Here is a 15,131-nt window from a genome sequence, read left to right on the forward strand (position 1 = left end):
AATACATTTATATGCATTATAGGGAAGAATGTTTGTAGCTTGGGGAGGGCGTCTTACATTCTACCATGGTTAGATACGTATTCTGTAAATTGACTCAAAGACCAGGATATGAGCTGTGGCAATTGAGGTTGATGGAAGCAATGAGGATAATTTGCCTTCAGGGCAAATAAATTTATCGGATCACTGACGCATATTGCAACAAATTATGTAGCAGATTGGGGGATATGTTTTGGAAAACAGAGCAAACTGGAGAGGAAAAGACTGTGATTGCAGAGATACCAACATGTTATTATAGTTTTTATGGCTAATCTACTGAGTTGTGGCATCTAATCTCACCACAACTACCTAGAAGAATGCTACAAGCCCGTCATGTCATATTAACTCATTTACTTTCACATAGATTTTTTCATAGATGTGTTTATGTTGTAAGGTTTATATACTCGGTAGCTGAGAACACTCCTTGTGCAAAGGACATTGGTGGCGGCCTGTTCTTTAAAAACTCATTTTATGTGAGCCAAGTCTGTTGCGGCTAGTCATGGTATGGCAGCCCTCACCTAACCAACGTATCAAGACTTGGACTTCACTCACCTGTTCTACAAAATGTCCACTAGAGGTGTGGTGACTATTATGCTCTTCTTAAGCTGGGTACACACTTTACAGATATATCCGCAGATTATGGTTGTACATACACACTGAACCACCATCATCTGTCTTCTGGCCGCGGGTCCCGCTGGCCGGGGGGCGTACCCCCCTCCCCACGGCCTCTGTAGCAAGTGTACACACAGCACGATGCCCCAATATATCTGCAGATATATTGGGCATAGTCTGTGCAGCACAGCTGACGCGATATGTCTGTAAACAACGTCGTTGACAGACATATATCGCTGGTACACACTGGCCGACAGGCACCCGATATATTGGCCGATCAATTGCCAGTGTGTACCCAGCATTAGACAGAAAAGAAAAGCTTTAATGAGTCATTTTACGTTGAAGAAAAAAAAAAAAAAGTAGAGCGACCTCTGTGTGGAAGATCACGGACCCATCACCAAGCTGCCTCCTCTTCCAGAATAATTATTACCTCACATGTAACAACATAAATCTGACAAAGTACTCCATTAGATGCATCAGTGGATATGAATAAGACATAAAAGCCAATAATTACCTCTCGTGCTCCTCAGTGAGTCTTTGATAGTCTGAAGATAACATTTCATGCTGCTTGTTTTCCTGGAGCATCTTTCCCTGCTCCTCCTTAAGGGCCTTTTCCAGGTCCTCTAACTGCACTTTCTGTTTCAGCAACTGGTTGTATCTAGAAGACATCATGCTCCGTTACCAATTATTAATGCAGCTTTGTGTATTATCATCTGACACAACCCTAAAAGACTCCTTTACATTAGAGGGCAAAGGCCCATCTTAGAAGGGTTACTTCTTCACGTTTGTCTTCTTTACAAGATTGCGGCTCTCTTTTTGGAGTTCTCATGAACAGGCTAAAGAGAGAGCGGAGAATAATAGAGCATTTGTCTACAAGATCACGCTCACTCCCAACATAGCAGTAATCAAAGGCACAATGATGTGTTTGGCCGGAGCACAGGGCACTCTCCGGGAAATGAAAACACAGGGCCTTGTTTTTTGGCCAACACTCGTGACCGCTTCAAACGCTGCATGAGTCTTAGTGATGATTGTGCATGTTAAAGTCACAGACGCTGTGTGACCGCTGACTGACTGTATTATAGAGAGTTCACCCTGAACGCAACAGTCTCAAAACAATCTGCTTAGTCTATGGCTGTTCTATCTCACTATAAATCCTTGACACCTCTTTATACGCTCCTCACATTAATCTATTATTCAGCTGCCAATCTGCTCTAAGAAAAATCTTAACAAGTTGGCGCGACCGTTACAGAACTGGTCACCACAAATACATATTTTTAAATTCCAACAATAGCATTTGTATCATATTAGTCTTTTTTTGCATTTGGGAGGTCTGTGTTGCTGCAGAAATGAGGGGAGTCATCAAAGTATTAAGAGTTTCTGCTTATACAGTTGCCTGCGGTTTTTGCCCTCTTTTTTTATATTTTAAGTATAAAAATAATTATAAGGATTAATTACACTTTAGGAAATGCGGAGAATACAGTGTAACAAAAGCCGTGCAGTGTCAGACTACACATTTCACATTGTAATACACAATTAAAACAGACTAGTTCAGTGTGGTTCCACATCCACTATCAAGAGCGATTTAATGTCTGTGTAACCAGGGCCACAACTGGGGGGGGGGGAACTAGGGATGCGTGAGGTGACAGATTTAAGGGGGTGAAGGGGCCCGCAGTCAGTGGCAAGCCAGGTACTATAATGAGTCAGACTGACCCATAATAGTACTGGCGTCAGAAGATCGGCTCACATAAGAGGGCGTGGCTTTGTGGTTGCGGTCACACCCATTCAGCGAAGCCACACCCCTTTTCGGAAGTCCCTGCTTTGCCAAGGCATGGTCGGGACTTTGAAGTCCCCGACACGATGACCACCATGGTAGCCAGCGAAGAGCCTCCCTGCCCCCTGCCTGCCACCACCCCAGCCCTGCAGATGACATCCCAGCCCAGCTCTGCCTGCTAATGCAAATAGTAACTTACATCTTTTTATTTATATTTGTGTGTTTCTATATATATAACATACCTTCTGTACCCATTCAAGCGGGACAGTCCGACTTTTTGGCCATTGTACCACTAGCAGGCCACAGTCGTGCATGTGGGCGTCATCCGCATTGTGATGGGGGCTGCCCCACAGCTCCCAGAGCTCTGGCCAAGCCCCCAGCATGACGAGAACAGAGACATTGGGCCTGATTCAGCAAGGATCGCAATTGCAAAGCTGCACGCAGGCTATAGATATATGATGTATGCACGCAGGCTATAGATATATGGTGTATGCACGCAGGATAAGATATATGATGTATGCACGCAGGCAGCTTTGCAATTGTGTTACTTGTAGATATGGTAAATGCCTCCTGTGCATTACTTATCTGAGCTGCTTGTCCAACGCTGCATCGGATAAACTGCGTAACATCGGCAGGCTAAGGTGACCCATGGAGTCATTCAGCCGGCCGCCGCACTTTAGAGGAAAAGGTCAGGAAATCTCCATCTGTCGACAGAGATCCTGGCTTTTTCCCTACCCCCAAACGACGGCGACACGCCTCCGTTTCGGGTTACGGAGGCTGTCGCCACCCTCTCCCCGCCCCAAACAGCAGCATACTGTCAATCACTGACAGTCTGCTGCCAGTTTACGAGCAGGCTCGCAAACCTGTTCTGCACATGCGCAGAATGGGTCATGCACCTGCATAGATTCCCGAAAACGGATTAATCAGGCCCATGATGTGCAGCCCCACCCCCAAAATGCGATCACGAAGGGGCGGGGCTGAGCATCAGAGAATTGAACCGTACGCATTTCAGCCCCATCTCCGTTTGCGGCTGAATGGGCGTAACTGGACATCAATTGAGATTCGAACATAAGCGAAGTGTTCTGAGGGCGTTTCGTGGACTACTAAGAGCTGAGCATACTCAGCGATCCGCCCGATTTCAGGGTAATCTCTTGCAACAGGTATAGGGCTGGTGCACATGCACACGGACAGTAATGTCGGCTACTTTCACAAGCAGACGGATAAGAGCGATGTGGCCAAAGATCTGCTTTTATTTCCTAGCATGCAATGGAGCCTCATCGGCGGCAGATTTGGGAGCAACTTTGAATCAGACCCTAAGAGTGTAGTCACAAGAGCTGACACCAGTTATGTATCTCCAGCGCTCCCCTTCAATCGGTTTTCAGTTATGAGGACTGGATTAGGTATGAAGCATTTCTCACTTACTAAAATGAATATAAAACCTGTAACTAGATGTATCACATATCTGTTTATTACACCCCCACCCTCCAAATATTTATATCACTGCATATAGGCAGCACAACTTTCATGACTCCATGCAAATGTATAATCGCACAGTGCCATAAAGTAGGAAGCTCATTATATAATATCACAGTACACCCCAAGGCACTCCGTGGCTGTATAATGTACGGGCTTCCTATTGATGCTAAGTAGCAGTTGCATCCCCACTACCCCCGCTCAATGGCTCTAAACAAACATTAGTCACCAGCAACCATAAGGCGATACCTGTCTTCAAGGTCCTTGTGCTCCACCTCCAGGTTTTTATGCACAGACTTCAGACTGCCATGTTTAGAGATGAGGGACTCGTACTCAGCTGCTTGGCGTTCATGTACCTGCGCCAGTTTCTCATGGTCTTTTACCAATAACTCGTACATGGATTTCAGCTCTTCTCGCTCTTTCACCAGAGATTCGTTCTCCATTTCCAGGCTGGACTGCTGCAGGAGGAGCTGGGAATTTTGGTTCATTAGTGAGGTGCTCTGAGAGTTCAGCGTGGAGTTTTCAACCTGCAATACCATTGGGAGAGGAGATATACAGTTAGCATCTCGAAAGTTGCACTTTGTGTTTTTAAAACGGAGGACAGTGAACCCAAAAGCACAATAAATCATATTTACAATCTAGGTCTATAAAGCCCAGAGGACTAGAACAGTACATTGGGGTGAGATGCATCAAGCCTTCTCAAGAGTCGGGAAGTTGCCCATAGCAACCAATCGGCTAATAGTAAGCATTTAGCTAGTACATTCTATAAAATTCTGGATGGAAGCTGATAGGTTGCTATGGGCAACTTGTCCATTTTAAAATGCTTGATACATCTACCCCATAGAATCATGACAGAACTTGAGATATTCGGGATTGCATTTACATTTGCAATATAGCAAAGTACAAGCTACTGTTCTCTGTTACTAGCTATGTTGGCACATCTTCAATGCCCGTGAATAGAATTTAAGATAGGTAGTCTGCTGTGCATTGGGGAAAACATTGTATTTCTCAATGATCACAACCTAAATTTAAAATAATTTAATTTAGTTAACTTTAGCGTTTGGAGTTTTTTTTTGTTACTGTTTAAACACAGATGGTTTAACCACTTAACTAGTGCGGTCACACATGGGATGCAACCACAGCGACATGGGGTTCAGCTGACACAGTCGCATCCCATGCAACTGAGCCACCCACTGTATCCCCTGGGTTTTAATAAGGGAATCACTAGCTGGGGGGGCCAGGGAGCCAGAGGCAGGGCTGTAACTAGGGGTGTGCGAGCAGTGCGGCCACACAGAGCGCAGCACTCAGTGGGCGGCACCGCCACTCACCCACGGCTCCCTCATCTGGCTAGCAGGGTGCCTAGATTGGCACCCTGCAGCCAGAATCTATGCAGCAGTGCCACCTGGAGCGTCCTTAGGGCACTTCAGATGGTCACACAGCTGCCGTTACAGCACCCTGGAGCTTCCTAAGGATGCCCCGGGCCTAATCACCGGCGATCGTGGCCCTGCCCCTTCCGCATTATGTCACACGGAGGGGGTGTGGCCAGCAACAGGAGCGCTAGTTGCGGCGCTTGCCAGAGTAAATACGTTCTGCTCCCTGGCCCCCACAGGTAGTGATGTAGAGGTCCGTGACCACCAACATCACTGCCGGTATTGCGCTCCAGAATGCTGTGCGAATAGCATTCAGTTCCCCCTGAGCACTATTTGGCTGATCTCCGCTGTACTGTGCATGTGGGGAGGGGTAATGTCCTGCTGTGGGAGGAGATCTCCTTGTACTGGGGATGGGGAATGGGGGTGGGGGGCGGTAATTACCCATTTAAGTCAATTGACTCAGGGGGCTTTGGGGGGGGGGCTAAAATAGTAAAAACAACTACATCAGTCACAGGGGAGGAGGTGGGTGCAAAAAACAGGTACATATTACACCAGGGGTTATTCAACAGGGTATCTTCTACCACTAAGGGGGTGGGGGGTAATGCTAATGGAATCTATTACCACTGGAGGTGTGGGCTATTGTCAATGGAGGGTGAGGGTTAATTTTACAATGAGGGCCTATGGATATGGGGGGGGCTGCATATTTTGTTTCAATAAATCATTTTAGTAAATTTTCAATAATGTTTTTAACTTAATTTAAAAAAAATCTACAATTTTCAAGTAACATTTGTTTAAAATAATAATTGTCAGTTTAGTGGTTAAATGTTATGTAATCCATTTTTTGGACAAGTTCATCTTACTGTGCTCTTCAGTAGTGCTCCCCCTTCCCCTTTTACTCACACTATGAATACTTTGTAGTAGTATTAAACATAACAAAGGATACTTCATATGGAGGGAGATGTATCAAACAGGTGGAGACGATGTCCATAGAAACCGGGTTGGGGTGAGATCCCGGCGGTCGGCATACCAACAGTCAGAATCCCGACACCCAGAAGGACAGTAACGGTAACCCTTACTCCTACCCCTCCCCGGTTCCTAACACTAACCTCCCCCCCCCTAGTGCCTAAACCTAACCTCCCCACACCCTAAACCTAACACTCCCTCCCCGATGCCTAAACCTAAACTCCGCCCCTAGTGACTGAACCTAAACTCCCCCCCTAGTGCCTAACCCTGACCCTTCCCCTAACGCCCGATACTTAACTTCGGGATGCTGGCAGTCGGGATTCTGGTGCCGGTATTACGCCCGTCGGCATCCCGCATAGTGGGATGCTGACTACATCCCATAGAAACCAATCAGCTTCTAGCTATCATTTTATAGACTGTACTGGATGCATGATAGCTAGCATATGATTGGTCGCTATGGGCAATTTCTCTACTTGTTCAGTTTAGAATGTTTAGCACATCTCCCCCATAGTCCTTTTGAAAACAGTGTTTAGGATGTAATAAACACTGTCTATGCATTGGAAAAGAGTGAACCAATTCCCTGAGTAAATGACCGGTTACCTGCAGTTTGGCGTTTTGTGTCTGTAGAGTTGTGTTTTGCTCCTGTAATGAAACGCTTTGTTTCTGAAGAGTGAGGATTTGTGCTTGTAAGTTGTCATTTTGCGTTTCCAGTTGTTTTAGCTGAGTTTTTAGCGCTTGCTTTTCTGCCTGCAGAGTAGCGTTCTAAAAGATACATAACATAGCATACAACCGGTTATCAGAATGCAATGGATCACTTTAATAAGAGACATTAATGGGACAAAAAAAAATTGCTTTCATTTCGTGTGCGCTAAGGGTTATCATTAACTATTTCCCACCGTGTAATTTCTCTAATATATACCTTGTATATACAATTGTATTAAAACATCTGAAACATCCGGAAAACCTTAACTACACGGCGAATGTCAATCAGCGACTTACATTCCTCTCGATTTCTATCAAGCGATCCTTGATCTTCAGCAGCTCCCTGGTGGTCTCCTGACTCTCCCTCTCCCATTTACTCACAGGTACGTGGTCCTCTCCGGGCCTAGGCGGGGAGCTCTGCACTAGTCTCTCTTCCTCCTGCCTCTGCTTAAGGGCTTCGTAATTTTTTTTCACCTGATGAAATAAAAACATATACAGCAAGAAAAGGGATAAGTAATATACAACATTGACAAGCAAGTCATACATCGTGATTTTTATGGAGGATAACAAAGGTTATGGGTACCCAAAAATTAAGAGAACATTTCCCAAAAATATTTTTATATATACCCTCCACCCCTATGTAAAGACGGCAAGGGTCCGATACCTGGAAAGTGTTTCCTGAACTGTGGGAGCTCTATCTGTAAAGTTGGTGTCACTATTAAATTATGTGCATGGTGGACATTTCCGGCTATAGCTGCACCATGAGCTGATCTTTAAAAGGCAAGATGAATTAAAGTGACATATCAATACCTTTATAATATAATGTTCATACTGTCTTCCTGTCAAATTACCATCCTCTGGGGCCCAAAGTAACCAATCAGCTTCTAACTGTAAATTCATAGACATAGACTGTCAGGGCCGGCTCCAGGGATCGGAGCACCTACAGAGCGTCCTAACATCACGGGAGCGCGACTGAAAATGGGGGTGTGGCCTAATTACCATAGGACATGCCCCTACGTGAGGTTATTTGGAGGCGTGCCTGCATGGCACGTCTCCAAAAAACGTCAGGCTGGGCTTCCCTAAACCCTCTCCTGTCACTGAATGGATGCTGCGCGCAGCATCCATTTACACTTCGGGGGCATACCCGCACAGCTGCGGCGGTCCCCAACTCCCCGATTTGATGCAGGCTGCATATGGGGGTGCAGGGGGATGCAGGCTGTATATGTGGTGCAGGCTGTATATGGGGGTGCAGAGTGGGATGCAACTGTATAGGATGGTCTAGGGGAGATGAAGGCTGTATACAGGAGATCGTGCATGCCCACAGAATAATGAGGCCACATCCCTTTTTGCTAATGTCTCCATTTAATAAATTGGGCGGGGAAGGGGGGGCGCCGATGCTCTTTCTGGCACAGGGCACCACAATATTGAGTTATGGCTCTGAATAAGCCAATAGCTAGCATTCATCAAGTGCGTTCTCGGTAGAAGCCGATTGGCTGCTATGGGCAATTTCTCCCTTTGTCCACTCTCCACTGTAGATGGTTTGATACTTTTCCCTCATAGACCGTTATTAGAAGAAAGATATTAACTGCAGAGTTCTGAAATGAGATGTATAATTTCTACTATCATGTTTACTACAATTCATTATAGATGAGGACTATGGGCCTGATTCAGACCCGGACGCTATTTGCGTCCGCTCGCTGGCGAAAAGGGGCCGGCTATTTAAATCATGTGCTCACACTGCGTCACGTAAAGCCGCCCACTAAGTAATAGCGAGCGGCCGCACTATGCGCTCGCACCTGTATAAAGACGCCCCTTTGCCACTCACAACACACGTCATCTCCGGCAGTTGTAGGATTAATCGGGAACATCGAGAGCCATCGGAGCTGCTCGCAGTGCTTGTGGTAGCCTTTTCCCACCACAACATTGCGAGCAATTCTGGCTAAAATACAACCCAGTCACGTGCGTAATGACGCTACTTAGCTAATTATGCACACCCATTAAAAGCCGTTCTGATGGTCGGGCACGCCTGGGTTCGCACATCCACACCCCCGTTTACAAGCACCTTCCCCTGTTACCACCCACAAACGGCACTATCTGTCACTCAATATAGTGGCCCGAATGCGGGCTACGGCCGAGCACCTTCCCATCGCAATGACTGGTTCGCGCACGCGCATTGCGACTAATACGCATGCGCAGATTGCGAAAAATCGCTCAATGCGAGCGAGAGCAGCATAGCGTCCGGGTCTGCATCAGGCCCTATGTTTTACTGAGTCTACTGAGGTTTAACCGAGTTTATTTCATGCTGCACAACGTAACAGGCTTCTATTATCAGTGGTGGTCCTTGCACTTAATGTGTGTGTAATGCTGCACTAAACATCTCATAGAACAGGGTTTGCGCACAGGCTTTGGGTTAGTTCTATACCATGTACCGTTAAACTCACAGTTTTCAGTTCCTGGCGAAGCTGTTGGTTGAAATTGGTCGACTCTTCCAGTCGAGCTTCAAGAGAGGCAATTTTTTCTTCTTTAATTTCAAGAGACTTCTTTAATGTGGATTCTAATTTCGACTCCAAAAGCTTGTATCTGCTGCTCGCCGGGATGGAAGAACAGGTGCGCTCATTAACGGCTTCAAATCATTGCAAAGCATCTCAAAGTACATGAGTCAGACAGAGAAAATGACGTGTGGCAAAGTCAGACAGCGCGAAAAGACAACCTATTAAAAATCCATGATCATTACAGTCTTAGACTACATTGTGCATTAAAAAAAATATTCATTCTCTTTAATAGCAAAAGAAGATGAAATATATAAATTTAATAACACGAACCATTACTTCCCAAGTTATTCTGCTGCTTCTTCCATTTACATGTATTCCATATATAGTGCAGGTACAGTACAAAATGCATGTATCTATTTTTATTAGTATTCTTACATGTCTTTAAGTGAGGTCAAATTACCATCTGACTGAGCATAGCGGCTTGATTTTTACCCAAATAGTACAATTCTACGGGGAAAATCAAAGTTTCTTGAACTACAAAGCCCATATCCTAGAACAGGGGGTAGCCAACCCTGGTCCTCGTGAGCTACCAATAGTGCACATTTTCCAGGTCTCCTCACAGAATCACAAGTGAAATAATTAGTTTCACCTGTGAATCTTTTCAAATGTGTTAGTGAGTAATGAATACACCTGTGCACCAGCTAGGTGATCTGGAAAACGTTAGCTCTCTAGGATCGAGGTTGGCTACCCCTGTCCTAGAACATTTTAAACTTAAATAGTGCTGTGTCGCTTTCTAACACAGGAGCCGACGGACCAGTGTAGTGACGCTACTGAGCATCTCTTTTCCAGGCTGTCATCACCTGAATTAGAACCGTTGCAGAGCTGCCATCTCATCCCTCACAGTTCCTCTAGTAGGGGAGTGGGTGAATGTTGGGCAAAGAGAATATTTTAGGTGGACTAACCCTGTAAAAACCAGTCTAAAGGTTAAAGGCATTTCATTATCTTTCAGTGAGAATGCGGCTGATGACATCACTGGGTATTCCCAGAGTTGTACACGCGCTGCGGCAGCCATATTCTGTTGTGTTCCTTCCAAACAAGATGGCTCAAACAAGCGTATCGGTGCAGAGCCATGTGTCGTTTCATTAACCATGTGTTGTGATGGGGTTTAAGCTCTGGGAGAAACTGTAACGAAACATCAAACCACCCCCCAAGCAAAGACCACATTCAAACCCACTTATTCACTGGACGGTAGTGTGGCTAAACGTCATGCATGACTGATAACCTGCAGATATGTACTTAAGGCTGTATCGCCCTTCCAAGTGACTGCACCGCTATTTGCCCAGTGCGTTTATTTATTTAGGACTCTGTTCCATGGTTTCCTGGCTATTCATTCGTTATTAGAAACGGTCATACCGGTAATCTGCCAGATGACAACTTCATTATAGCTGAGCCTATTACTTACACATTGATTCCTAAGACACAAAGGACAATAAGGTCATTATTGTGCATTGATTGGTAACACTACTTCCGCTCACAGCTTGCTGCTTCTAAAGACTGTAAAGCAAGGTGGAGCAACCAGGAGTCTGCTCTAAAGCTTCAATGCAAGCATATAGGTATATATTATGTATACCAAAAATACGGTTATGCTTACCTATCATCACTGGTTTGTTCATCATGTAAGAGACGTTCTTTATTCAGCCCGATCTTTTCCAGTTCATGGGTTAATTTTTCCAGTTCGTTGTTGGTTTGCTGCATTTTCAGCTTCTCGCTCACCAAGTCCTGCACATGACATACATAGATAAACAGACTGCGCAAAGAAAGTTCCCCTGAGAAAACAGAAAAATATTCTTCTCATATGGCAGTTCGGAGCTGATTGGTTGGTAATTACCTCCATTCACTTTCTCTCTCTCCAAGGCTTAGTACATAGAAATATTCACCGATTTAAATGAAACGTGTGACATCACATACTATACATCATTCACATAAACAACTAAGGGGTGTATTTACTAAGCTGTGTTAGGAGATAAAGTGAACAGTGATAAGGTACCAGCCAATCAGCTCCTAACTGCCATGTCACAGGCTGTGTTTGAAAAATGACAGTTGGGAGCTGATTGGCTGGTACCTTATCTCCTAACACAGCTTAGTAAATAGACCCCTAAATTACTAATTCAGCTAACAATGCCAGAAAAGGACAAAAAAATAATACATTCTGTATTGTAGTGGCAGCATTTGTGGAACCATGAGATCCAGCATGCCAGGCAAGCTAACGCAAGTGGTGCTTTATAAGTATGTTCCCACCTCCAATTACCAGCAGCTGTTTCCAAGAGGAGGAGCGAAGCCAAATCTCTTTGTATAATTTAAAACTTTCCAGGCTAAAGGTGCACAATTAATGTATCACCTGAATGGACAGGACCTCGTGGCCAGCACAATCAGATTAGGGATGGCCAATCAGAGGTCCCGTATCGATCTTTTGGATCGATACGAGATTGCCATCTTTACATTTAATGCACTTAAATATTGTGGAAATAATTTCAATGTTTGATGGAATCGATATTATTTCCACACATGTGCAGTTGCATAAATAGAAAGGGTCACGCATGTGCAGTTGCATAAATAGAAAGGGTCACGCATGTGCAGTTGCATAAATAGAAAGGGTCACGCATGTGCAGTTGCATAAATAGAAAGGGTCACGCATGTGCAGTTGCATAAATAGAAAGGGTCACGCATGTGCAGTTGCATAAATAGAAAGGGTCACGCATGTGCAGTTGAAAATAAACATATAAATCACTTATGCGTAGTAACAATATAGACGACAAAGACATTGCCGTCTTACCATTGTGATTACTGGATCGATCCTAACATTACACCCTGTGTCCAGATTCGAACGACAACACAGAACGGAGTAGACACATGCGATATAGTTGCTCCTCCTGCAATCACCCTCCAAATAGTTCATGGTAAAACTAAATAAGTGCTATTTATAACCAGCATAAATGAATAAGAATTGTTAATGGGAAAACTCCGATATTCTTCTTCCTGCAGGCAAAGTTCCCCAATTATAGTGTGCAGGGATTCCAGACCCAGATTTACAGCAGTCGCTGCCTGAGGGAGTTTCTCTGCTATACCCTCCTACCTCACTCACATCATCACTGCAGAGCTGCAAGCCCCCAACTCCAAAATCATCCCATCAGTATTAAAATGACATGCACTGTACCCGACAACCCCACTGGGTTTGCCCAGGTGAATGGATGGCATCTCTTTACCCTTCCTATTAAAACGGCACCAGACATGGGTCACCACTTTCCTCAGCTCATGTTTGCTCTCCTAATTTATCCTTTGGCCTCAAGTTTCAAAGCAAACCTGTATAGATCAGGAGTGACGATGGGTCCACGTGACCATAAAATGGCTTTGCACAGATGTGCCCTCATGCACTGTTGCTTAAGTTGTGCCAAATAGCCCCTCTAGGCGTGCCAGGTCCCGGGCGACTCGGCCACATGGCTTTTCGCTCAAAATGTGCGTCTCATTTGTAGAGATAAAACAGCTAGGAGCGACACAATGCTAGCTTACACTAATCAGTTTCATGTACGACATTTCTACACCTGTGTGCGACCGAGTGAACTTGTGCAAAAAGGGCTCCAATACTTAGACATACATATAACTAAGAATATAGACTAATTATATCAGAACAAACCATTCCATTCGCAAACCTGCATCTGAAGGGTCGTATTTAAGTGGAATTAAGTAGATATAAGAAGTATATTTCTTGCATAGGTCATATAACCTCATTAAAAATAATGCTCTACCAAGGCAACCATACCTCCCCAGAACAGTCCCTGTGATGGCCCACTCAAACCTCCAAAGGATGTTGATATGGGTTGTCTAGCCTCATCTGACAGCTTGCATTGTACCCTCTGTCTCCTGTGGTTCAGGTTTCCCCAACCTCTGTAGATATGTTAACACGACCCTCCCTTCCAGGCACCAGGTTGAAATGAAACTCTGGCAACAACTCCTTCTAGTGCCCTCCTCTGGCTACCCCCAAGGTGTAGACAACCACTGGCACAATCTCATCACATTGTTAGACTATCCCTAACAGCCCTTTCTAGTTGCTGTAACTATGATCTAGCATGCTATCCAACTCCATCAAATCCTGTCTGGGCATCCCCGGACCTCTGAAATGGTTTTGGCATGGACATGTTTTTTTTTAATGACTTCGTAAGACGAGGTTAGTTCATAGATTCTCCAATTACCGGGAGTCCTTTGCCCTCATTCTGAGGTAGTTCCACCAGCATCTGCAGATTAGACATTTCTACACAACAGTTACAAGTTCACCTCTCAAGTACAGGAGATCCTTTACCGCTGTTTAGAATCTCGACCTTCATATTCACTCCTCTAAAGGACTCATTTCAACTCTTCACCCAGCCCTTTTAGTGCTACAGAGTGGGAACATTGAGTCACATAAATCCAAATGGGTATTGGTCAGATCTTTAATATTCTGTTTCAAAATCCTCCACAAATGCTGCATTAAAGATAATGATTATAAACTACCTTTTATATGGTATTTAGTCTCAACAAATCTCTATTCCATGGAACCTCTGACCTATGGTGGGACTGCCGCACACTTCAGCCCTCGTGTTCAGAGCTTATAAGCCTGACTGCCTCCATATCTGGTGTTATCACTCCACCAGATAGCAAAATAATTTTGTTACCTTTACCATGGTCATAAGTCCTTAAACAGTCAAATAAATTGATCCTCCCACCTAACAAAGGAAAAGCTAGCGAGTATGGGATTCCTATCAATGCTACACAACCTCTTTTCATAAAGTTTGAATTCCTTGTGTGTTTGCTTTTCAAATAAACATTTGCTTCATCTTTAACCTTAAGTTTAAACTTTATCCCAGGTAGCCCTATTCACTCTATCCAGAGATATGAGCTTGGTTATTAGATACTGTAGTAAAAAGATAAATAGTGTCTAGATAGACACCAGATGTTAGACAGTCAACAGGTCGACTGGGACAAAAGGTCGACAGGGACAAAATGTCGACACACTAAAGGTCAGGACCGTAACCGTCCTTGGTGCCTAACCCTTATTTTTTTTTTAAAAAGTCACGTGTCGACCTTTTTACTATGTCGACCATTTGTACATGCCGCCTTGCTGCATGTAGACCTTTTGTACGTCGACCCTTTGTCCCAGTCGACCTATTGACTGTCTAACATCTGGTATCTGTCTAGACATTGTCAACCTTTTTACTGTCAATCTATAGTCCAGAGCCCTGTCTTAACACCCTCCAGCCCCCGTCCCGGCAGTAGAGTATCTAAGGGTCCGGGTCCCCCGGCAAAGAACTTGCTCGTTTGCATCACAACATCATAACAACTATAACCATTCCTGCCATAATACACTGTAAACAATCCACATTTTTTGACTTGTACAATCTTTGATCTTTCAGTATGCACAGTGTTATAGGTTTCTGAGAATATACTTGATTTCACTGTCCTCCATAAACCATGTAGTACACATGAATTGTTTTCCAGCCTTGAACAACGCTTATCAGGAAAAATGCAGACAAAATAAGTCAGGACAGCTGCTTCTAAATAGACACAAAAGTAAGATAATACAGATAGATGCTGTAACTGACAACAGTTGTCTCCCTTCCTTCCTTGAATATAATTCTCTGGTTATACAGGAAACGTGATCCTACCAGCATTCACCACAAA

General features: G+C 44.5%; 1 protein-coding gene across 9 annotated transcripts in view; it reads right to left on the minus strand.

Moving 5' to 3' along the window:
* CCDC88A (coiled-coil and HOOK domain protein 88A) overlaps positions 1-15,131 on the minus strand; it is a 199,402-nt gene that overhangs the window by 52,073 nt on the left and 132,198 nt on the right. For all 9 annotated transcript variants that reach the window (XM_088478026.1, XM_088478025.1, XM_088478024.1 and 6 more), the window contains exons 16-21: positions 11,071-11,198; positions 9,369-9,510; positions 7,225-7,401; positions 6,826-6,987; positions 4,142-4,419; positions 1,163-1,306 (exon numbers count right to left, since the gene is read on the minus strand). In XM_088478026.1, coding sequence (XP_088334152.1) covers positions 1,163-1,306; positions 4,142-4,419; positions 6,826-6,987; positions 7,225-7,401; positions 9,369-9,510; positions 11,071-11,198 — 1,031 coding nt within the window. The remainder of the gene's footprint in view (positions 1-1,162; positions 1,307-4,141; positions 4,420-6,825; positions 6,988-7,224; positions 7,402-9,368; positions 9,511-11,070; positions 11,199-15,131) is intronic.

Source organism: Taudactylus pleione, unplaced genomic scaffold (assembly GCF_031769625.1).
Source record: "Taudactylus pleione unplaced genomic scaffold, aTauple2 ptg000206l, whole genome shotgun sequence".
Classification (NCBI taxonomy): domain Eukaryota; kingdom Metazoa; phylum Chordata; class Amphibia; order Anura; family Myobatrachidae; genus Taudactylus; species Taudactylus pleione.